We start from the raw sequence: 23,442 nt of genomic DNA, 5'->3' as shown, positions 1-23,442 counted from the left end.
GTTGATGATCTGAAGGTCGTTAATTCAAGCCTCAGCCGAGGAAGCGTGTGTGTCCTTGAGCACGGCACGTAACCACACACTGCTCCTGCACGTTTATAGCCCAGTGGTGGCGGTTGGTGCAGTATGGACAGGACAAGACAGTGCATTTCTGTGATTACTGTCATGAATTTAATCAACAGTAAGTAACATAATAAATAATTCAAGCAAACAAGTACCTTGTCTCTGATAACCAGCCTGATAATCATTCAGACATTAAAACAGCTTACTAACTCTACTGAATCTGAGGAGAAAGTAGAAAGTATACACTTAATTTTGAACAAAACCCTTTCCCTGCCATTCATCCAAAGAGCATTCTCAGTATATCCAGGGAAATCATTTTTCCAATCAAGTGATTTTATGTAATATCCTCACATACAAGTGCACTGGGACAAGTCCCCATACATAACACTGGACAACAAAGAGTTTGCTTGCTGAACACTTTTGGTCATTTCTTCAGCAGTTTGAACGGGGCATGACTGCGCAAGCGCGTGAAAGGCAGCGGGAGAGTTTAAAAAGCGAGCAGATTGATGGAGCGGGCGACAGAGTAGTGGGAGACAGAATAGGAAGGCTTTGGCTCGAGATGCTTTGGTGAGCAGAGGCTGAGGATGAGCTTGCTCCCAATGAGGTAAGGACGGGTAAACTTTAATTAATCTAATTAGCCTAGAAGTAGGTAATGGAGGCAGCAGTTAGGGCAGTCAAATGCTCCGTTTGCAGTATGTGGAAAGTCAGGGTGAGCACAGCTGTCCCTGATGACTACACCTGCAAAAGGTGCATCCAGCCGCAGCTCCTGACAAACCGAGTTAGGGAACTGGAACTGGAACTCGATGAACTTTGGATCATTCAGGAGACAGAGGCAGAAATAGACAGGAGTTACAGGGAGATAGTCACCCCTAAGAGTCAGGAGACAGGTAGCTGGGTGACTGTCAGGAGAGGGAAGGGGAATAGAATGAGCAGAGCACCCCTGTGGCCGTTCCTATCAATAATAAGTATACTGTTTTGGATACTGTTGGTGGGGACGACCGACCAGGGACAAGTTGCAGTGGTTGAGTCTCTGGCAACGAGACTGGGCCCTCAGCTCAGAAGGGAAGGAGGGAAAAGAGGAGAGCAGTAGTGATAGGGGATTCAATAGTTAGGGGGACAGATAGGAGGTTCTATGGAAGAGATCGAGAATCCTGGATGGTCTGTTGCCTCCCTGGTGCCAGGGTCCGTGATATCTCGGATCGAGTTCTTAGTATTCTCAAGAGGGAGGGTGAGCAGCCAGATGTCATGGACCAATGACATGGATAGGAAGAAAGAGGAAGTCCTGCAAAGAGAGTTTAGGGAATTAGGTGCAAAATTGAGGGTCAGGACATCCAGGGTTGCAATCTCAGGATTGCTACCCATGCCACGTGCTAGTGAGGCTAGAAATAGGAAGATAATGCGGCTAAATACGTGGCTAACGAGTTGGTGCAGGAGGGAGGGCTTCATGTTTCTGGACAATTGGTCCTTGTTCCAGGGAAGATGGGACCTGTTCCGACGGGATGGGTGGCACCTGAACTGGAGGGGGACTAACATCCTTGCGGGAAGGTTTGTTAGTGCTGCTCCGGGGGTGGGGTGGGGGCTTAAACTAGATTTGCAGGGGAAGGGGAACCAGAGTGTTAGAGCAGATGGTGAGGTGGAGGAGGATAAAGGTCATGCGAGAGCTGCAAGAGTAGTGCATGGAGTAAAGCCAGATCTAACATATAAAGAGGCGTTGAGGAAAGAGAAGCAGAATAAAGGGCGTAAGGGTAGTAAGGCAGAAGGGCTAAAGTGTGTTTTTCAATGCAAGAAGCATCAGGAGCAAAAGTGATGAACTGAGAGCTTGGATACATACATGGAATTATGATGTAGTGGCCATTACAGAGACTTGGCTGGCACCAGGGCAGGAATGGACTCTCAATATTCCTGGATTTCAGTGCTTTAAAAGGGATAGAGAGGGGGGAAAAGGGGAGGAGGGGTGGCATTACTGGTAAGGGATACTATTACAGCTACAGAAAAGGTGAGTAATGTAGCAGGATCCTCTTTTGAGTCAGTATGGGTAGAAGTCAGGAACAGGAAAGGAGCAGTTACTCTACTGGGGGTATTCTATAGGCCCCCTGGTAGCAACAGAGATACCGAGGAGCAGATTTTGGAAAGGTGCAAAAATAACAGGGTTGTTATCATGGGTGACTTTAACTTCCCTAATATTGATTAGTTCCAATGGTTTAGATGGGGCAGAGTTTGTTAAGTGTGTCCAGGATGGATTCCTGTCACAGTATGTTGACAGGCCGACTGGGGGAATGCCATACTAGATCTAGTATTAGGTAATGAACCGGGTCAGGTCACAGATCTGTCAGTGGGTGAGCATCTGGGGGACAGTGATCACTGCTCCCTGGCCTTTAGCATTATCATGGAAAAGGATAGAATCAGAGAGGACAGGAAATGTTTTAATTGGGGAAGGGCAAATTATGAGGCTATAAGGCTAGAACTTGCGGGTGTGAATTGAGATGATATTTTTGCAGGGAAATGTACTATGGACATGTGGTCGATGTTTAAGGATCTCTTGCAGGAATTTGTCCTGGTGAGGAAGATAAAGAATGGTAGGGTGAAGGAACCATGGGTGACAAGTGAGGTGGAGAATCTAGTCAGGTGGAAGAAGGCAGCATATATGAGGTTTAGGAAGCAAGGATCAGATGGGACTATTGAGGAATATAGGGTAGCAAGAAAGGAGCTTAAGAAGGGGCTGAGGAGAGCAAGAAGTGGGCATGAGAAGGCCTTGGCGAGTAGGGTAAAGGAAAACCCCAAGGCATTCTTCAATTTTGTGAAGAACAAAAGGTTGACAGGAGTGAAGATAGGACTGATTAGAAATAAAGGTGGGAAGATATGCCTGGAAGCTGTGGAAATGAGTGAGGTCCTCAATGAATACTTCTCTTTGGTATTCACCAAGGAGAGGGAACTTGATGATGGTGAGGACAATATGAGTGAGGTTGATGTTCTGGAGCATGTTGGTATTAAGGCAGAAGAGGTGTTGGAGTTGTTAAAATACATTAGGATGGATAAGTCCCCGGGGCCTGTCAGAGTATTCCCCAGGCTGCTCCATGAGGCGAGGGAAGAGATTGTTGAGCCTCTGGCTGGGATCTTTATGTCCTTGTTGTCCACGGGAATGGTACCGGAGGATTGGAGGGAGGCGAATGTTGTCCCCTCGTTCAAAAAAGGTAGTAGGGATAGTCCAGGTAATTATAGACCAGTGAGTCTTGTGTCTGTGGTGGGAAAGCTGTTGAAAAAGATTGGGCTGATCAGGGACAGTCAGCATGGCTTTGTGAAGGGCAGATCGTGTCTAACAAGCCCAATAGAGTTCTTTGAGCAGGTGACCAGACATATAGATGAGGGTAGTGCAGTGGATGTGATCTACATGGATTTTAGAAAGGCATTTGACAAGGTATCACATGATAGGCTTATTCAGAAAGTCAGAAGGCATGGGATCCAGGGAAGTTTGGCCAGGTGGATTCAGAATTGGCTTGCCTGCAGAAAGCAGAGGGTCGTGATGGAGGGAGTACATTCGGATTGGAGGATTGTGACTAGTGGTGTCCCATAAGGATCGGTTCTGGGACCTCTACTTTTCGTGATTTTTATTAATGAAGTGAGAAGCCTTTGAGAACCGTTATGTAATGAATCACATTATGTTCAATTAAAGTTAATGTCTTATTTCTCCAAATTCCTACATGATACAGGTAGTCTGAAATTACCTCCTCCCATAGATGCTGTCTGGCCTGCTGAGTTCTGCCAGCATTTTGTGTTTTTATTTATTTCCAGCATCTGCAGATTCACTCGTGTTGCCTTTGAATTCACTACTGCGAAGCCTCTTCCAGTGATGCCTACACTGAAGAAGTTCAGATCTTCTCTCTGACACTACCTCCTCCCATAGATGCTGTCTGGCCTGCTGAGTTCTGCCAGCATTTTGTGTTTTTATTTTTAGTCTGAAATTATATTTGTATTCAGCTTCAAGTCTGTCATAATCAAAAAAAAAATTCTGAGGCAGCAACACTTCCTTTGAAAACCCTGTGCAATCAAACAGTGTGTGTGTATAACAGGGGACAGTTGCTGAAAACTCGAAGGAAGGCTGGAGTTTAACAGGCCAGCTGGAAAAGGTAACTCCTGTGCGTGTGTTTATTGAGATATTGAGCAGTGTGAGGAATTCCAACTGCGAAAGTAATTGAGGCATTAATCATCATACAAATTGGGAATCACCCATTACATTAGCTGATATTGGTCACATCAGCTGAGCTAGATGTTCAGGTGATGGGATCATGTTCAAATGAAATGAAAGTACCATCCAACCAACACGAGTTGTAGAAGATCAAAGCAAACAAGCACAGGGGGAGATGGCGGGGGGGGGGGTTAATCCTGTATGACATGCCTTTCATTAGAATCCAATAATGAGGTTCAAAGTCAAAGAAATATAATGATCCTTTATTGAGGAAATTTTAAAACAGTCTTGGAGCAAGACAGACAAATGACACTAAAACTACCGATATAACAAAATAAACAGTCTTAATGTAATAAAAGTACTGAAGCTTTCTTCAACTTAATTAAGCAATGTTTAAGCGATATTAAGCATGATTAAGTGATCAACAAAATAGATATCATACATGACTGTCTCTAACTCTAACTGACTAAAAACAAAGCATGAATATGTAACTAAACTCTTTGCTTTTACCACAACCCCAACCACATGTCTAACTACCCTAATAAATGCACAACACAGAATACAACATCGACAGAAAACAGCTGCATGGCTCCTACACAAGCTAGCAAACGTAGACGTGGCTTTATAGTCAGCACGCTCATCGTGGGCAGGGGAACCTGTTCCTGTGCTATACTCTTCTGCACATCATGTTATCTGATTCTGTTGAAAGTTAAGGGATTTTGCAAAGATTAAACAGCAAGTTATTATTTACTGGTATTTAGGGACACATAAGACCAGTTCTTACCAGTCACATATTATAGCTACTTTTCATCCTAGTTAAGTGTATCAGAAAGACTTTATCAACACTAATGCTTTTCAGACTAATAAATACAATTCAATTTATTTATTTATCTGTTTGTTTGTTTATTAAGATACTGCAGTGAATAGGCCCTTCTGGCCTTCAAGCCATGCCACCCAGCAATCCCCCAATTTAATCCTGGCCTAATCATGGAACAATTTACAAGGACCAATTAACCTACCAACCGGTACGCCTTTGGACTGCGGGAGGAAACCCACGCGGTCACGGGGAGAATGTACAAGTTTCTTACAGGCAGCAGATCATGATCCTCTGCACTAAAAAGTTAATTATCACGTCCACCATGCAGCCGCAGGTTAACAGTGATGGTTGAATTATGCTGAATGCCATAAGATTGCAGTGTACGTCCATCCTCAAGTGCCTGTGACTGAAAGGTTAAGTAGTATTGTGTTGTTCTGAGTGATGTCTGAGATTCAATTTGATTCTTTAAATCTGAAACCTTGTCTATTTGTGAAACTTTAACTGCCCTGTTCCCCTCAGGTAAGTGGACAATTATTTCCATCAGCCTGATCAGCTGAATCTCTGTTTCAACGAAGATGTTGGAATGCAGCAAGGTTTTGTCATCATTCATAATGGTGCTATGGTGAACCAGGCGTTGCAGGGGAGTTGGAATCTTCCACTCTTCCTCGAGGCTGCGTTTGATCTCGGAGATTCTAGCATGAACGATGAGATGTCGTTGTAGTGATTTGCCATCCAGGGCAGTCACTGTGATGGTGACCTTCTGCACTGTCTGAAGTACACACACAAGACAATAATGGAAGAGATAAAATGTTTTCCTTTTCCACTTCAGAGAAATAACAGAACAAGATAATGAGATGGCAATAACTTTTTTTATGGGGCATGGGGAAGAGGGTATGATGAGTACCCCAGTGCCTAAACCTGCCTTTACAGAAAATGCACAGGAACATGGCGGATGAGGTGAGTGTGTGGACTAGAGTAGTGGAAATAATGGCAGGGACATTGCAGAACAGGCTGCCATGGAGGTAATTAACAGACACCACCAATTTGACCAAAATGCTGCCAATCTCCACTCCTCTCTTAATTCTACAGCAAAGGGAGGGAGTTTGCTTTTATGAAGCCACGTTTCCAGTTGGATCGCAAACACAAGGAAATCTGCAGTTGCTGGAAATTCAAGCAACACACACAAAATGCTGGTGGAACACAGCAGGCCAGGCAGCATCTATAGGGAGAATCGTCGACTGTTCTTCTTCTATAGATGCTGTCTGGTCTGTGCCCTCTGCCTTTGGTCTTGTTGACTTTGAGTGAGAGGTTGTTGCCATGGTATCACTCAGATAGATTTTCTATATCCCTCCTATATGGGAATTAGATAATGATTTGGAGAAAAAATAAAATTTCATAGCTCTGTGGAAAGAGCAGGTGCATGGTTTTATTTCAATACGTCTGCCTATGAGATGGCATGTGCATTATGTCCGATGGCTTCCAGATTGCATCACTTTGTGATTCTGTGTCAGTATCTCCAGAAACAAAGAAGGAAGCTACCTGTAAAGAGAAATCTGTAACTCATAGCAATACGCATTTATAGAATGTTTTTCATGTCATAAAATATTTAAGGAGAGTATTTGGTTTTGATTAAAAGGAAGGAGGAGAGGTGAGAGACAGTATGGTTTTGAGAAAGAAGTGTATGGTTTACTGCTGAGTGGTGGAGCGTTTGATACCACAGTGATTGAGGGAGAGAGTTCTATAGCTAACGTAGCTGCAGTTTTGCCTGTTTCATTTCTAAGACTCTATGTCACAACCTGAAATTGTCATTGGCAACTCTGTTGCCATTACCTCTGATGCTGCCTGATCTATTGAGTGTTTCTGGAATTTTCCGTTTTTTTCCCTTGGGTCAGGATCTCTCATGCCAAGTTGAAGACCACATGCCACAGGGTAGTGGACCTGTCGCGACCATGGTAACAAGAGAGAAGCGACAGCTCCATCTACAAGTGATAATCCCCTTGCAATGGTGCAAAGGAAAAATAAATGTTGGCAGACAATAAGACATAGGAGCAGAAGTAGGCCATTTGTCCCATTGAAATGGGTTCACAATTCCATCGTGGCCGGCTTATTATCACTCTTATCCCAATTCTCCTAAAGACGCACCATAACCTTTGACACCCTTACTAATCAAGAACTGATAAAACTCCATTTTAAATAAAACCAATGACTTGACCTCCATAGCCATCTATGGCGATGGATTCCACACATTCGCCACCCTCTGGCTAAAGAAATTCCTCTTCATCTTTGTTCTGAAGAGCCAGCCCTCTGTTCTGAGGCTGTATCCTCTGGTCCTAGACTCTCCCACTACAGGAAACATCCTCTCCAGATCCACTTTATCTGGGTCTTCCATTATTTGATTGGAACCACCCCCCCCCATTCTTCTAAACTCCAGTGAGTACAGGCCCAGAGCCATCAAACACTCCTCACTCATTAACCCTTTCATTCCTGGAATCATTCTTGTGAACCTCCTCTGGACCCTCTCCGATGTCAGCTCATCTTTTCTTAGGTAAGTCCTTCCTTATATCCACTAAGATATGTTTGAGGATCTAATCAGAATCAGAATCAAAATTGGGTTTAATATCATCAGCATATGTCATGAAGTTTGTTAACTTTGTGGCAGCAGTACATTGCAATACATGATAAATATAGAAAAACCTGAATTACCGTAATTATACATATGTATATTAAATAGTTAATTTATAATAAGTACAGCAAAACCCAGAAATAATTAAATAAGTGTAGTGAGACGGTGTTCATGGGTTCAGTGTCCATTTAAGAATCGCATGGCAGAGGGGAAGAAGCTGTTTCTGAACCATTGAGTGTGTGTCTTCAGGCTCCTGTTACTCCTTACTGATGGTAACAATGAGAAGAGAACAATGGTGGGGGGTCCTTAATGATGAACGCCACCTTCCTGAGGCACAGCTCCTCGAAGATGGATAGTATGGAGGCTAGTGCCCATGATGGAGCTGACTAACTTTACAACTTTCTGGAGCTTACTCCGATCCTGTGCATCAGCACCCCTCCCCCATACTAGACAGTGATACGGCCAATCAGCATGCTCTCCACTGTACATCTGTAGAGGTTTTCAAATATTTTAGGTGACAAACTAAATCTCCCCAAACTCCTAAAGAAATATAACCACTGTCTTGCCGTCTTTATAGCTGCATCAATATATTATAACCAGGTTAGGTCCTCAGAGATAGCGACACCCAGGAGCTTGAAATTGTTCCTTCTCTCTATGAGGACTGGTGTGTTTTCCCCCTTCTTACCCTTTCTGAAGTCTACAATCAGTTCTTTGATCTCGCTAACATTAAGTTACTATGACACCACTCAACTAGCTGATATATCTCACTCCTGTGTGCTCTCTCGTCACCATCTGGGATTCTGCCAATAATGTTGTATCATTAGTAAATTTAGAAATGGCATTTGACAATATATATGGCAATCTAGAGTACATTAATAAGAAAATAATAATTGAACAAGTTGAAAATCAAATTAAACCACATTGGATCTGCTTGATTGCATGACTGGAAATTGTGTTTAGTAAGTTCCATAAATTAATCCAGTATGAAGTGACCCAATTTGATTAAGGCAAGTGAGTAATGAGTTGTTCTGAATTTCTTGAATAAAGTTACTGCACATCTGGGCCAATGCGTTCACAGGACAGGAAGACTGGCCAACTACTGGAAAAGAGATGGGTAGAAGAAATGAATCATTTTCAATATTGCAAGCTGCCATGATGTCACATGAATGAATGTTGTAGTTTCAATCATTGTAATTCATAGCACATGAGGAAACGAGTGAACTGTAGGTAGACTTGCTGGTAACACATACAATGACAGAAAAGCACATTGCAGGAGAACGTAAAGAATCTGTAAAAGGATATATCATGGAGTTTAAGTGCATAGGCATTATTTGACAGATGGAACAAAATAGGGGAAATTAGATTATCCTCCTTAATAAAAAGTATAGAAAATCAGAAAAGCAGATGGTCTTAGTGAACGTTGTCCTGCAGAGGGGAGTCAGAATGCTGGAACAATATGTAATTATGACGGCAAATGGAGTGTTGGCCTCTGCTGGAGTATAAAAGAAAACAAAAGTCTTCACTCAAGTCAACGGGGCATTGGTGAAGCAATGTGTTACTGCTTTGACCTCATTATCTATGGAACATTGAGGGGAATTCACAAGTGGATTCCAGGAATTAAGGATCGGCTTAGACAATAACAGCGTGGACATACGGACAGAGTTAGACAATTTATCCCATCAAGTTTGCTTCTCCATTTGATCAGGGCTGATTTATTACTTTCCTCATCCCCATTCTCCTGTCTTCTCTCTGAATCCTTTGACATACTTACTAATCAAGAAACGATCAAACTCCACTTTAAATGTACTCAATGACATGGCATCCACAGCCATCCATGGCAATGAATTCCAGAGTTTCACCACCCTCTGGCTAAAGACATTTCTCCTCATTAATGTCTTAAAGGGACGTCCATATATTCTAAGGCTGCACCCTTTGGTCCTAGACTCCCTCACCATAGGAAACATCCTTTCCACATCCACTCCATCTAGGCCTTTCAATATCCAATAGATTTCAGTGAGGCCCCCATCATTCTTCTAAACTCCAGCGAGTGCAATTCTAGAACTATCAATTGTCCTCATACATTAACTGTTTCTTTCCCAGGATCATCCTTGTGTACCTGCTCTGGATCCTTTCCAAGGCCAGTACATCCTTTCTTAGATAAGGGGCCCAAAACTGCTCACAATACTCCAAGCACAGTCTGATCAATTCCTTATAGAGTCTCAGGATTACATCCTTGCTTTTATATTCTAGCCCCCACTACAGACTCAACATGCAAGTTAATCTTTAGGGAATCCTTTACTAGGACTCCTAAATCCCTTTGCACCTCTAATTTTTGAATTTGCTCCCCATTTAGAACATAGTCTACACTTTAATTCCTTCCTCCAAAGTGCATGACCATACACTTTCCTACATTGTATTCTATCTGCCACTTCCATGTCCAAATCCTGCTGCAGACTCACTGAAAAGGGTCAAATGGCCTATTTCTGCTCCTGTCTTAAATCTTATGGCTTCCTCAACACTACCTGCCCCTCCACCTATCTTTGTATCATCACAAACTTTGCCTTAAAGTCATCAATTCTGTCATCCAGATCATTGACATATAACGTGATCCCTGCAGAACACCGCTAGTCACCGGAGTCCACCAAAATGGGCCCCTTTATTCTCACTCTTTGCCTCTTGCCAGTCAGCCAACCTTCTATCTATGTTTGCATTATTCCTGTAATACCATGGGCTCTCATCTTGTTAAGCAGCCTCATGTGTAGCACCTCGTCAAAGGCATTCTGAAAATCCAAGTAAACAACATCCACAGACTCTTCTTTGTCTACCCTGCCTGTTATCTCCTCAAAGAATTCCAACAGATTTGTCAGGCAGGATTTCCCCTTGAGAAAACCACGCTGACTTTGGCCTATTTTATCATGTGCCTCCAAGCACACTAAAATCTCATCCTTAATAACAGACTCCAACATCTTCCCAACCTCTGGAATCAGGCTAACTGGGTTATAATTTTTTTGCCTCCCTCCTTTCTTAAAAAATGGAGTGATATTTGTGATTTTCTAGTATTTTGTAACTATTCCAAAATCTAGTCATTCTCGAAAGATCACTACAAATGCATCCTCAATCTCTTTAGCTACCTCAAAGTTCAAAGTATTATCAAAGTACATATATGTCACTTGATACAACCCTAAGATTTGTTTTCTTGAGGGCTTACGCAGTAAATCCAGGAAACAGAAGACAATCAATGAAAGACTGGACCCAACAGGATGGACAAACGATCAATGTGCAAATTCAACAACCTGTGCAAGTATAAAGCAAAGCAACAAAAATTGAGAACATGAGATGAAGAGTCCTTGAAAGTGAGTCCCTAGGTTGGAACATTTCAAGGATGGAGCAAGTGAAATTGAACTTTTCTCTCCTCTTATTCAAGAGGCTGATGGTTAAGTGGTGAGGGGTAATAACTGTTCCTGATTCTGATAACATGGGTCTGAAGGCCAGATTTTCAGTCTCCCTCCTAAATGCTGATTTGTCACCATCTTTGATTCAGCCTATGACAGTGGCATCATCAGCAAACTTGAATATGGCATTGGAGCTGTAACGAGAGTGCTATGGATGCTGGTGAGACCATGTGCAGATTAGGGTCTAGAACAGACTCAACAAGACAACAAAATCCGAAGGTGAACTATCAAGCCATAGTACTAGAAATGGAACTCCTACAATTGAGCACAGAGTGCTCAGCACAAGGCCTTTGTATATAGACTTTCCATGAAGGCATATGGCAGGCAATAATTGGCAGGAATTAACCATACTCTGGGGAACTGGAGCGCTGAAAATTGGATGCCTGCCACTGTTCAGTCAGGACCATGACATGGAGCTGTGCTGAGCCACAGAATCGAAAGTATGAAGCGAGTAGAGCAGAGGGCTAAGCCCAGAGCACCATGGCACATCCTTGCTGATGGAGATTGCAGAAGAGATATTGATGCCAGGCTGAACAGACTGGGGTCTGCAAGCGAGGAAATCGAGGATCCAATTGCACAAGGAGGTATTGAAGCCAAGGTCTTGAAGCTTATTGATTAGTTTTGATGGGATGATAGTATTAAATGCTGAGTTATAGTCGATCCTGATGCATTCATCTTTGCAGTCCAGATTTCTGAATCCCTGCATATGTCGAACCTTGAAGCGGATGGGTTACAACAGCAGAAGAGCATGAACGTACACTCTGTAGTGAGTATAGGTGCAGGAGGTATCTGAGACCAAGTTGAACAAACTACTGTTCTATTGGAAAGTCAAATGTTCTGTGGAATAGGCAGGAATGGTATTCACTTTATTATTGCCACTTGCACTGAGATACAGTGGAAAGCTTTTGACTGCATGCAATCCAGATGGATTTTCCCACACACAAGCACATCAAAATTGTGAAAAAGGAAAACAATAACAGGATGCAGAATACATTATTGCAGTTGCAGAGGGAATGCTGCACAGGTAGGCAAATAAGGTGGAAGGACCGCGATGATGTAGATTGGGAGATCAAGAGATCACCTTTATCTTATAAGATGTCTTTTCAAGAAACTTCTAACAGCGGGATTGAAGCTGTCCTGTTGGTATGTGTTCTCAAGCATTTGCATCTTCTCCCAACACAAGGTGGAGAAGAGAGAATGACTGGGATGGGAGGGAAGGATACTCAATTATGTTGGCTGTCTTCCCAAACCGGTGGAAAATATTATCATTATTATGTGCCTTTTCGAATGACATGGGCAATCATGGTCTCATGACCATGATTGTTCTTGGCAAATTCTTCTACAGAAGTGGTTTTTCTTTGCTTTCTTCTGGGCAGTGTGTCTTTATAAGATGTGGTGACCCCAGCCATAATCGATACTCTTCAGAGATTGTCTGCCTGGCATCTGTTGCTGCATAACCAGGACTTGTGATATGTACCAGTTGCTCCCATGGCTTCACGTGACCTTGATTTGGGGAGGGGGCTGCTAAGCAGGTGCTACACCTTGCCCAAGGGTGACCTACAGGCCAGCAGAGGAAAGCAGTGCCATACATCTCCTCTGGTAGAAACGAATCTCCAACCCCGCCACCCAAGTTGGAAGTATAGACAGAGTTAATTGAGGGAGGCTGGTTTCCATTATAGACCGGGCTATGTTTACAACTCTGCAATGTCTTGTGGATTTGGACAGAGCTGTTGCTATACTGGGTTGTGATGATTCTGTGATACATCTGTGAGGGTCACTGGAGACATGTCACATTTTCCTGGCCTTTTGAGGGCATGTGGTTTCTTTGCCATAGCATCTATGTGGCAAGACCAGGACAAGTAGCAGTTGATACCTGTCCCAAAGAATTTGAAGCTATCAGACATGTTCACCACAGCACATTGATAGAGACATGGGTAAGAGCTTGGCTCTGTTTCCAGAAGATGGTCACCAGCTCATCTGATGTTGAGAGAGAGACTGTTGACAGCATCCCTTCCTGCACTTGTTCATAATTTTTCAGATCTGTCCCTCTCAGCTGTATAAATGGAGTTGGAACAGAATCCGGCCACACAGTACTGAATGTTTATGGAGGAAAGCAGGGGGCTCAGGAGCTGCACGATGCCACATGGATCAGTGACCATAAGACATCGAAGCAGAAACAGGCCATTCAGCACATTGAGTCTGTTCGTCCATTCAATAAGATCATAGGACATGGGAGCAGAATTAGACCATGTGGCCCATCAAATCTGCTCTGGCATTCCATTATGAAATGAATGCCAGAGTGCAGTGTTGGAATTTCAACTATTTGCAACGTTCGTTCATGATGTATGAGGAAATTGAGTGCATCGCAAGCAAATCGGCTGTTGATACATACAACATATTGGAGGAGAAGGCAAAGAATCTGCAAGAGGATAGGAAGAATGCACAGCAGTGCCTCGACTTCCTCAGGAGTTTGCAGAGATTTCATGTCATCAAAAACTCTGACAAACTTCGATAGATGCAAAGTGGAGAGAGTATTGATTGGCTGCATCGTGGCCTGGTATAAAAATACCAATGACTTTGAACAGAAAATCCTACAAAAGGCTGTGGATTCGGCCTAGTACATCACATGTAAAGCCCTCCTAGCCATTGAGCACATCTATATGAAACGCTGTCGGAGGAAAGCAGCACCCAACATCAGAGATCACCACCACTCAGGCCACGCCCTTTCCTCGCTGCTGCCATCAGGGAGAAGGTGCAGGAGCCTCAGGACTCACACCACCAGGTTCAGGATCAGTTACTACCCCTCAACCATCAGGCTCTTGAACCAAAGAAGATAACTGCATTCGTCAATTGAGATGTTCCCAAAACCAATGATCTCACTTTTAGGACTCTTTATCCAGTTATTCCATGTTCTCGTTATTTATATTTGCATTTGCACAGTCTGTTATAGTTACTGTTCTATAGACTTGCTGAGTATGGCCGCAGGAAAATGGATCTCTGGGTTGTATGTGGTGACAGATATGTACTCTGGTAATAAAATTTACTTCGAACGTTATAGTCTAAGTGCCCAGGCAAAATCCGACAGTGTTGGACAGCAGGTGTCGAAATGAAGGGAGTGTTGTAAAACTAACTCCAGGGTCTGCCCATACTAGGGCTCATTTCTCATCCATTTTACGCACCAAACACCCAGCCATTGGACAAATTGCGTGCCTATCTTTACAGATCATCCAATTAGAAATTGAACGTATACGGTCAAACACAAGAGATTCTGCAGATGCTGGAAATCCAAAGCAACACATGCAAAATGTTGGAGCAACTCAGCAGGTCAGGAAACATCTATGGAATAGAGTAAACAGTTGCCGTTTCCGGCTGAGACCCTTCATAAGGACTGGAAAGGAAGGGGGAAGAGGACAGATCAAAATGGTGGGGGCAGCATTACAAGGATTGTTACAAGGTGACAGGCGAAGCCAGGTGGGTAGGAAAAGTAAAGGGCTGGAGACAAAGGAATCTGATGGGAGAGGAGAGTGGACCATAGGAGACAGGAGAGGAGGAGGGGACCGAAGGGAGCCGTCATTGGCAGTCACCTGAGCAAAGCTCCACGCTCGTGGAACAGTATGGAAATGAACTAAAAATAAGGATCAAAGACACTTATTGGAAACCCCCGAAAGCCCAGGGCTCTGCTGTAACCCACCCTATTCTGGAATTACTTCTGGAGTGCAGTGGCCTCTCCGTACAAATTCAGATCTCAGCAATAAGTGGAAACAATCATACTATACTTCATTGCAAAGCGTACAGCCCAGGGTAAATCGTTCAATGATCTCTCAGACTGGAACGAGTGGAGACACAATGCCTTTGTTTCAACATTGATAAACAATCTACTGGTCAATTCACAGGCTGAGAAAGGCTAATGATCTACAAGCATCTTAGCGCGCAGATTTCTGTTTTCCCGTTCTCGGGCTAAGTTTCAATTCCAAGGTCTGACATTGCAACTAACAGGGTAAATGTCCAAGGTTACAAGCAGGAAACTGCGGTAAAACAATCATCGACTTGGGCAGCAATTTGTTCGAAATCGTACAGAACATTTATCTCACAAATGTCTACAGGTATACCCTGGAGAGCAATCTGACTGTCTGTATCACCCTCTGGTATGGCGGATGGGGTGGGGAGGGGAACTACTGCACAGGATTGAAGTAAGCTGCAGAGAGTTGTAAACTTTATCAACTCCATCATGGCCTAAGCTTCCATAGTACCATGGACATCCTCAAAGAGCGATGCCTCAGAAAGGTGATGTCTATCATTAACGACCCCATCACCCAGATGCCCTTTTCTGATTACTACCATTAGGGAGAAGGTACAGGAGCTTGAAAGCACACACACAACGATTCAGGAACAGCTTCTTCCCCGTTACCATCAGATTTCTGAATGGACATTGAACCCAGGAACACACACTACTTTTTAAATTTCCATTTTGTCATTATTTATTCAATTTAACTATTTTGTGTGTGTGTGTGTGTGTGTGTGTGTGTGTGTGTGTGTGTGTGTGTGTGTGTGTGTGTGTGTGTGTGTGTGTGTGTGTGTATGTGTGTGTGTGTGTGTGTGTATGTGTGTGTGTGTGTGTCTGTTTGTGTGTGTGTGTGTGTGTGTTCACTGTAATTCACAGTTTCTTTCTCTCTATTATTATCTATTGCATTGTACTGCTGCCGCAAAGTTAACAAATTTCACGACTTATGCCGGTGATATTAATTCTGATTCTGATTCTGATCTTTAAGTACTAGAAAGTGGACAAATGGAATATTTCTGACACTGAGGCCAAGGTTACAGTAGCTGACAAGCAAGATGCAGGAAGGATGCATGGAAAGCCATGTTTTTTAATGATAACCCAAGTTCAGTCAACGTATTCTCATAGGGCATGCTCTCCAATCCAGGCAAAATCCTTGTAAATATCCTCTGCACTCTCTCTGCAGTTTCAAACATCCTTCCTGTAGTAAGGTGACCAGAAATGAGCAAAGTACTCCAAGTGGGATCTAAATAAGGTCTTATATAGCTGTAACATTACCTCACGGCTCTTGAAATCAATCCCACGGTTGATAAATACCAACACACCATACACCTTCTTAACAACACTGTCAACCTGCACAGCAGCTTTGAGTGACACAGAACCCAAGATCTCGCTGATCCTCCACACTGCCAAGAGTCCTACCATTTATATTATATACTGTCTTCAAACTCGACCTACCAAGATAAACTACTTCACATTAATCTGGGTTGAACTCCATCTGTCACTTCTCAGCCCAGTTCTGCATTCTACCAATGTCGCGCTGTCACCACTGACAACCCTCCAGACTGTCCACTCCACCACCAACATCTGGGTCCAACCAGTGTTCAGAACTGCAGCGTTGCAGGGCAAGGTTGTTGACCTTCAGCACCATGGACTGCAAATGAACCTACAGGACAACACAAAGGCCTGTGACAGACTGCACCATCTCCCATGGCTGGGGCAATCTGGGATATCTGTCAAAAGCCAGGCATTGGTGGGGTGGAAGAAGTGGGCAAGTAAATGTCTTTCTACACGTACAAACAAGCTGGATGAACTCAGCTGGTCGGGCAGCATCCGTTGAAATGAGCAATCAACATCTTGGCCCGAAACGTTGGGTGCTCGTTTCAACGGATGTTGTCTGACCTGCTGAGATCATCCAGCTTGTTTGTATGTGTCATCTGCAGTGTACTTTGTGTTTACTAAATGTCTTTCTACGTTCATCATTTACTTAAACCAGTTACCTGGACATGCCAAGGACTGACGCCAGAGACACAAGGCATTCTTAGGCACTTCCTGGCTTCATTTTCCATCACGTCCCAGCCATCTGATGAAGCCACATTTCCAGTTGGATCAGCAGGGTCGAGAATTACTGGTCTGAAAAATAAACCATTCCAACAAAGACCTCGTAAGTTCAACAGCTCAACATCCATCTCTTTGAAAATTTCATGGAGTTGCTGTATATGCAATTTGTTTTCAAAGTAAGCATACACCAAGAAGTACTGATGGAATTTTTTTAAATAAAATTTTTTACTGAGTTTTCAAATAGTTATAGAAGGAAAAAAAATTGTCACCTCTTCCCCCTCCCCTTAACCCCTCCCCCTAACAGATCCCTATAGAAAGAGAAAAAAATGAGAAAAGTGAAAGAAAGAATGCCTGGATATCAGAAGATCCCCACATGCTCCATGGAGTTCATAATAGCTTTAGTATATATATTTATTTCTCTCCCCAGATAACCAGTAATTTTATCTTCGGAGCACCTATATATTTAATCCTATCTTTTGTAAATAAGGGCACCAAATTTTCAGAAAAATTTCATATTTATCTCTTAAATTATAAGTAATTTTTTCAAGTGGAATACAGCTGAAAATTTCATTCTTCCAACGATCTATACTTAAGTATGAATCCGATTTCCAAGTAACTGCAATAGCCTTTTTGGCTACTGCCAATGCAATTTTTATGAATTCTTTCTGATATTTATTCAATTTGTGTTTCGGTTTTATCCCTTCAATATCGCCTAGTAAAAATAATATTGGGTTATGTGGAAGTTGTGTTCCAATAATTTGTTCCAGTAAAACTCTTAAATTTGTCCAAAAAGGTTGAATTTTAAAACAAGACCAAGTAGAATGTAAAAAAGTACCAATTTCATGATTACATCAGAAACATTGATCAGATAAATTTGGGTTTAATTTATTTATTTTTTGTGGTGTAATATATAATTGATGTAAAAAATTATATTGCACTAATCTTAACCGGACACTTGTTGTATTTGTCATATTGTCAAAACATAGTCTTGACCAACTCATTTCTTCGATTTTAATATTCAAATCAGTTTCCCATTTTTGTCTTGACTTATGAATTCCTTGTTTAATTGCCTGTTTTTGAATCAAACTATACATACAAGAAATAAATTTTTTAATTTTTCCTTTTTGAATTAAAGTTTCTATTTCATTAGGTTTCGGCAATAACATTGTTTGACCCAGTTTATCTCTTAAATAAGCCCTTAATTGGAAATAACAAAAAAGAGTGTTGTTTTGATGGAAGATATAATACTTTTTGACCAAGCTCCTGAAGTTCAGTTCATGACTAAAGTACCTGCCCAGCCCTGGACACCACAGAAGAAGATGCTGTTGACGGACGGGCAAGACCAGAGTTTGTTGCCCATCATGGTGTTAAGGGGATTAGTCAAAACTAATATGTTTGACCTAATATTCTTCTCCGCCTGTCAGGAAACCAGCAGACAGCTCAGTTGTCCTATTGTCTTTCAAGTTTAACCTGGACCCCTACGGAGCCAACCACACTGAAGTACAGCAAATGGCTTCCTCAATTCCAAGCTCTTTTCCCTCATGTCACTGGCCGTGCTGGAAGTGAGTTTTATCTAAAACCCTGCAACGTGAGGACACCGAGGACCAGGGTTGTTTGATGGTGTGATTTACGATGGGTTTCACTACCTCAGGAACCAATTCCTGTGTTGGAATTCTGGGCAACGATCTGTAACTCTGCAAATATTAACCAGTATTTTCCTATGTGCCTTGTGAAGAGGAAATGCAATTTGAGCAGGAATAAAATCTGAGGGATAAGTGACAAACTTGTTCTTACCAAGAAGTAACACGAGAGTGAATAACATACGGAGAATTCCATAAAGTGGAGGTAAGGTTGCTTTTGTAAGTTTATTGTTCAGGGAGAGAGGCATTTGGTGGCTCATGTTCTTGGTGCGTTTTGTGTGGGGAGAGGGGCATTTGGAGGCTGACGTTCTTGGTGTGTTTTGTGTGGGGAGACGAGGATTTGGGGACTGATGTTCTTGGTGTGTTTTGTGTGGGGAGAGGAGGATTTGGGGACTGACGTTCTTGGTGTGTTTTGTGTGGGGAGAGGAGGATTTGGGGACTGATGTTCTTGGTGGGTTTTGTGTGGGGAGAGGGGGATTTGGGGACTGACGTTCTTGGTGTGTTTTGTGTGGGGAGAGGGGCATTTGGGGACTGATGTTCTTGGTGTGTTTTGTGTGGGGAGAGGGGGATTTGGGGACTGATGTTCTTGGTGTGTTTTGTGTGGGGAGAGGGGCATTTGGGGACTGATGTTCTTGGTGTGTTTTGTGTGGGGAGAGGGTCATTTGGGGACTGATGTTCTTGGTGTGTTTTGTGTGGGGAGAGGGGGATTTGGGGACTGACATTCTTGGTGTGTTTTGTGTGGGGAGAGGAGGATTTGGGGACTGATGTTCTTGGTGTGTTGTGTGGGGAGAGAGGGATTTGGGGACTGACGTTCTTGGTGTGTTTTGTGTGGGGAGAGGGGCATTTGGGGACTGATGTTCTTGGTGTGTTTTGTGTGGGGAGAGGGGCATTTGGAGGCTGATGTTCTTGGTGCGTTTTGTGTGGGGAGGGGGATTTGGGGACTGATGTTCTTGGTGTGTTTTGTATGGGGAGAGGGGGATTTGGGGACTGATGTTCTTGGTGCGTTTTGTGTGGAGGGAGGGGGATTTGGGGACTGATATTCTTGGTGTGTTTTTTGTGGGGAGAGGGGGATTTGGGGACTGATGTTCTTGGTGTGTTTTGTGTGGGGAGAGGGGGATTTGGGGACTGATGTTCTTGGTGTGTTTTGTGTGGGGAGAGGGGGATTTGGGGACTGATGTTCTTGGTGTGTTTTGTGTGGGGAGAGGGGGTTTTGGGGACTGATGTTCTTAGCGTGTTTTGTGTGGAGGGAGGGGTCTTTGGTGATTTAGGATCGTGTTGCCTTTCTATTTTGTGCAGGGGATCGGGGTTGCTGTTTCTCTCTGAACTGACTTCCATGGATTTTCTTTGTTTCACGGTTATCTGTAGAAGAAAATTCTCAGAGTTGTATACTGCACACATCCATTTAAAAAATGACCCTTTCAACCTTGCAACAAACACAAAATGCTGGAGGAACTTAGCAGACCAGGCAGCATCTACGGAAAAGAGTACTGTCGACCTGTTGGGCCAAGACCCTTCAGCAGGACTGGAGAAAAAAAGATGAGAAGTTGAGTTAAAATCTGGGGGGAGCGGAGGGAGAAACACAAGGTGATCGGTGAAACCAGGAGCGGGGAGGGTGAAGTATCGCAGCTGGGAAGTTGATTGGTGGAAGAGATACCGGGCTGCAGAAGGGGGAATCTAATAGCAGAGGACAGCAGGCTGTGGAAGAAAGAAAAGAGGAGAGGAGCACCAGAGGGAGGTGATGGGTAGACAAGGAGAAAGGCCGAGAGAGGGAAAAGGGGATGGGGAATGGCAAAATGTGGGGGGCCATTACCGTAAGTTGATGTTCATTCCATCAGGTTGGAGGCTACCCAGACAGAATATAAGGTGTTGTTCCTCCAACCTGAGTATGGCCTCATTGCAACAGTAGAGGAGGTCACGGATAGGCACATCAGAATGGGAATGGGAAGTGGAATTAAAATGGATGGCCACTGGGAGATCCTGCTTTTTCTGGCTGAAGGAGCTTAGCCGTTCGGCAAAGCGATCTTGAAGCTTTTTAGGTGACTGAAAGGATTACCACTGGTGGAAAAGGAACGGAGGGGTCTGGCTCCCTGGCTAGGAGAGGTTGTAGATGCAGGGTGTGGTGAGGTAATGGAGGGTAGGTTGTGGTTGGTGAGAACTGAAAATGAGGGAGATGGTTTGGAATTTCATCACTTCAGGTGAGACAATGCAGGTTATTTTAGAATTGGGAACATTTAGAAGTGCGTTGAAGCATCTTTATATTATGATAAAATTATTTTTCCCTGTGTTAGACCTGCCTGTACAGGAATTTGAAAGGGAACATTAACTAAAATAAAAAAGTAGTTTTAATTGTCAGTGTGAATTGTGGTTGTGCATCTTACCTCCTCTCACAGAGTTTATTTTTTAAAAATTCTGCCAAGGATCCATTAGTGACATCGTAGTAGTCAGTCCAGTAGATGCACAGTTCCCGATGTCTGCAGATCAGTTCCAGGACTGTGCGGAACCCTTCAGCCGTGTCAAAACTCTCCTTGTGATTACCTTGTTCCCAGGCATGGATCGTCAGTAACTCCAGGGCATACTTTGGTGGCAGTCGTGTTCCGGCTCTCAACTCTGACTGCCATGGCTTCACGTACTGAGAAAGTTATTGACAAAGATAAATAAATAAGTGATGTAAAACATACTCCTTCTTATCCTGTATTTTTCTCTCTACATTTTTATCTTTTGTTATTTGTCTCATAACAATATAACAATTACAGCACGGAAACAGGCCATCTCGGCCCTTCTAGTCCGTGCTGACGCTTACACTCAACTAGTCCCACTGGGCCGCACTCAGCCCATAACCCTCCATTCCTTTCCTATCCATATACCTATCCAATTTTACTTTAAATGACAATACTGAACCTGCCTCTACCACTTCTACTGGAAGCTCATTCAACACAGCTACCACTCTCTGAGTAAAGAAATTGCCCCTTGTGTTACCCTTAAAATTTTGCCCCCTAACTCTCAAATTATGTCTTCTTGTTTGAATCACCCCTACTCTCAAAGGAAAATGCCTATCCACGTCAAATCGATCTATCCCCCTCATTACTTTAAATACCTCTATCAGGTCCCCCCTCAACCTTCTATGCTCCAAAGAATAAAGACCTAACTTGTTCAGCCTTTCCCTGTAACTTAGGTGCTGAAACCCAGGTAAGATCCTAGTAAATCTTCTCTGTACTCTCTCTATTTTGTTGATATCTTTCCTATAATTCGGTGACCAGAACTGTACACAATACTCCAAATTCAGCCTTACCAATGCCTTGTACAATTTTAACATTACATCCCAACTCCTATACTCAATGCTCTGATTTATAAAGGCCAGCATACCGAAAGCTTTCTTCACCACCCTATCCACATGAGATTCCACCTTCAGGGAACCATGCACCATTATTCCTAGATCACTCTGTTCTACTGCATTCCTCAATGCCCTACCATTTACCATGTATGTCCTATTTTGATCATTCCTACCAAAATGTAGCACCTCACACTTATCAGCATTAAACTCCATCTGAGGAAGATACATGCTTTGGGCACACCCAGATCAATGATGACATGAAAATATCCTTTGACCAATCTTTGTGTAGCCAGTATTTCCATCACTCAAACTGTTACATATAAAGTTAATTTCCCTTCATTAAAGTAAGTTTGAGGGCACATAGCCTGAGGCTCAGGTTGCCATCGACAGATCTTTGAGGACCAAACCGAGTCTCAACATATTGATGTAGCTATAAAGAAGGCAAGACAAGATGGTGGCTAAATTTAATTAGGAGTTTGTCACCTAATACATTCAAAAACATCTACAGATGCACTGTGGAGAGCATTCTGACTGGATCATCACCATCTGATATGGGTGTGGCGCTACTACACAGGATCAAGGTAAGATGCACACGTGATGCACCATCAATAACTCTCGGAGATGTGAGGCGAGATATAGGCTTTTATTGGCTGGAAGAAAGAACAAGCAGCAGGTGACCACCACACAACATCCTGGAGACTGAGGCTGGGGCTGTGTCTCCAATCGCCTTTATACCGGGGTCTGTGGGAGGAGCCACGGTCCGTGGGAGGAGCCACAGGAGCAGTCAGCGTGGGGGGGGGGGGGGCGTGTCCAGAGAGGTATATGTAGTTCACCACAACACAGTTATAAAATCAGTTAGATCCATCATGGTTACTTGCCTCCATAGTATCCAAGACTTCTTCATAGAGTGGTGCCCTGTATGGATGAGGCCAGACCCCGTACCCTCCAGTTCCCTCTCGCAGCTAGAGTACCGAGCCCCACCGGCACGGGAGCACCCTGTATGGATGAGGCCAGACCCCGTACCCTCCAGTTCCCTCTCGCAGCTAGAGTACCGTGCCCCACCGGCACGGGAGCACCCTGTATGGATGAGGCCAGACCCCGTACCCTCCAGTTCCCTCTCGCAGCTAGAGTACCGTGCCCCACCGGCACGGGAGCACCCTGTATGGATGAGGCCAGACCCCGTACCCTCCAGTTCCCTCTCGCAGCTAGAGTACCGAGCTGAACATGTACCACACAGAACATGTCCTCTTCTCATGTTACCGTCAGGAAGGAGGTACAGAATCCTGAAGGCACACTCTCAGTGATTGAGGAACAGGTTCTTCCCCTCTACTGTCCAATTTCTAAATGGACATTGAACCCAGGAACACTACCTCACTAACAAGAGAAAATCTGCTGATGCTGGAAATCCGAGCCAATGCTGAAGGAACTCAGCAGGCCAGGCAGTGTCCATGGAAAAGAGTATGGTTGACGTTTCGGGCCGAGACCCTTCATCAGGAC

General features: G+C 43.6%; 1 protein-coding gene across 1 annotated transcript in view; it reads right to left on the bottom strand.

Annotated features, from left to right (window-relative positions):
- Positions 1 to 23,442, bottom strand: part of LOC140738948 (2'-5'-oligoadenylate synthase 3-like) — a 90,554-nt gene that overhangs the window by 36,710 nt on the left and 30,402 nt on the right. The window contains 3 exon segments of the mRNA XM_073066959.1: positions 5,367 to 5,829; positions 16,914 to 17,046; positions 20,993 to 21,243. Coding sequence (XP_072923060.1) covers positions 5,367 to 5,829; positions 16,914 to 17,046; positions 20,993 to 21,243 — 847 coding nt within the window.

The sequence above is a fragment of the Hemitrygon akajei genome, chromosome 14, assembly GCF_048418815.1.
Source record: "Hemitrygon akajei chromosome 14, sHemAka1.3, whole genome shotgun sequence".
NCBI classification, from domain to species: Eukaryota; Metazoa; Chordata; class Chondrichthyes; order Myliobatiformes; family Dasyatidae; genus Hemitrygon; species Hemitrygon akajei.
Note: the sequence above shows the minus strand (reverse complement) of the source record. Positions and strands in the feature narration are given on the sequence as shown.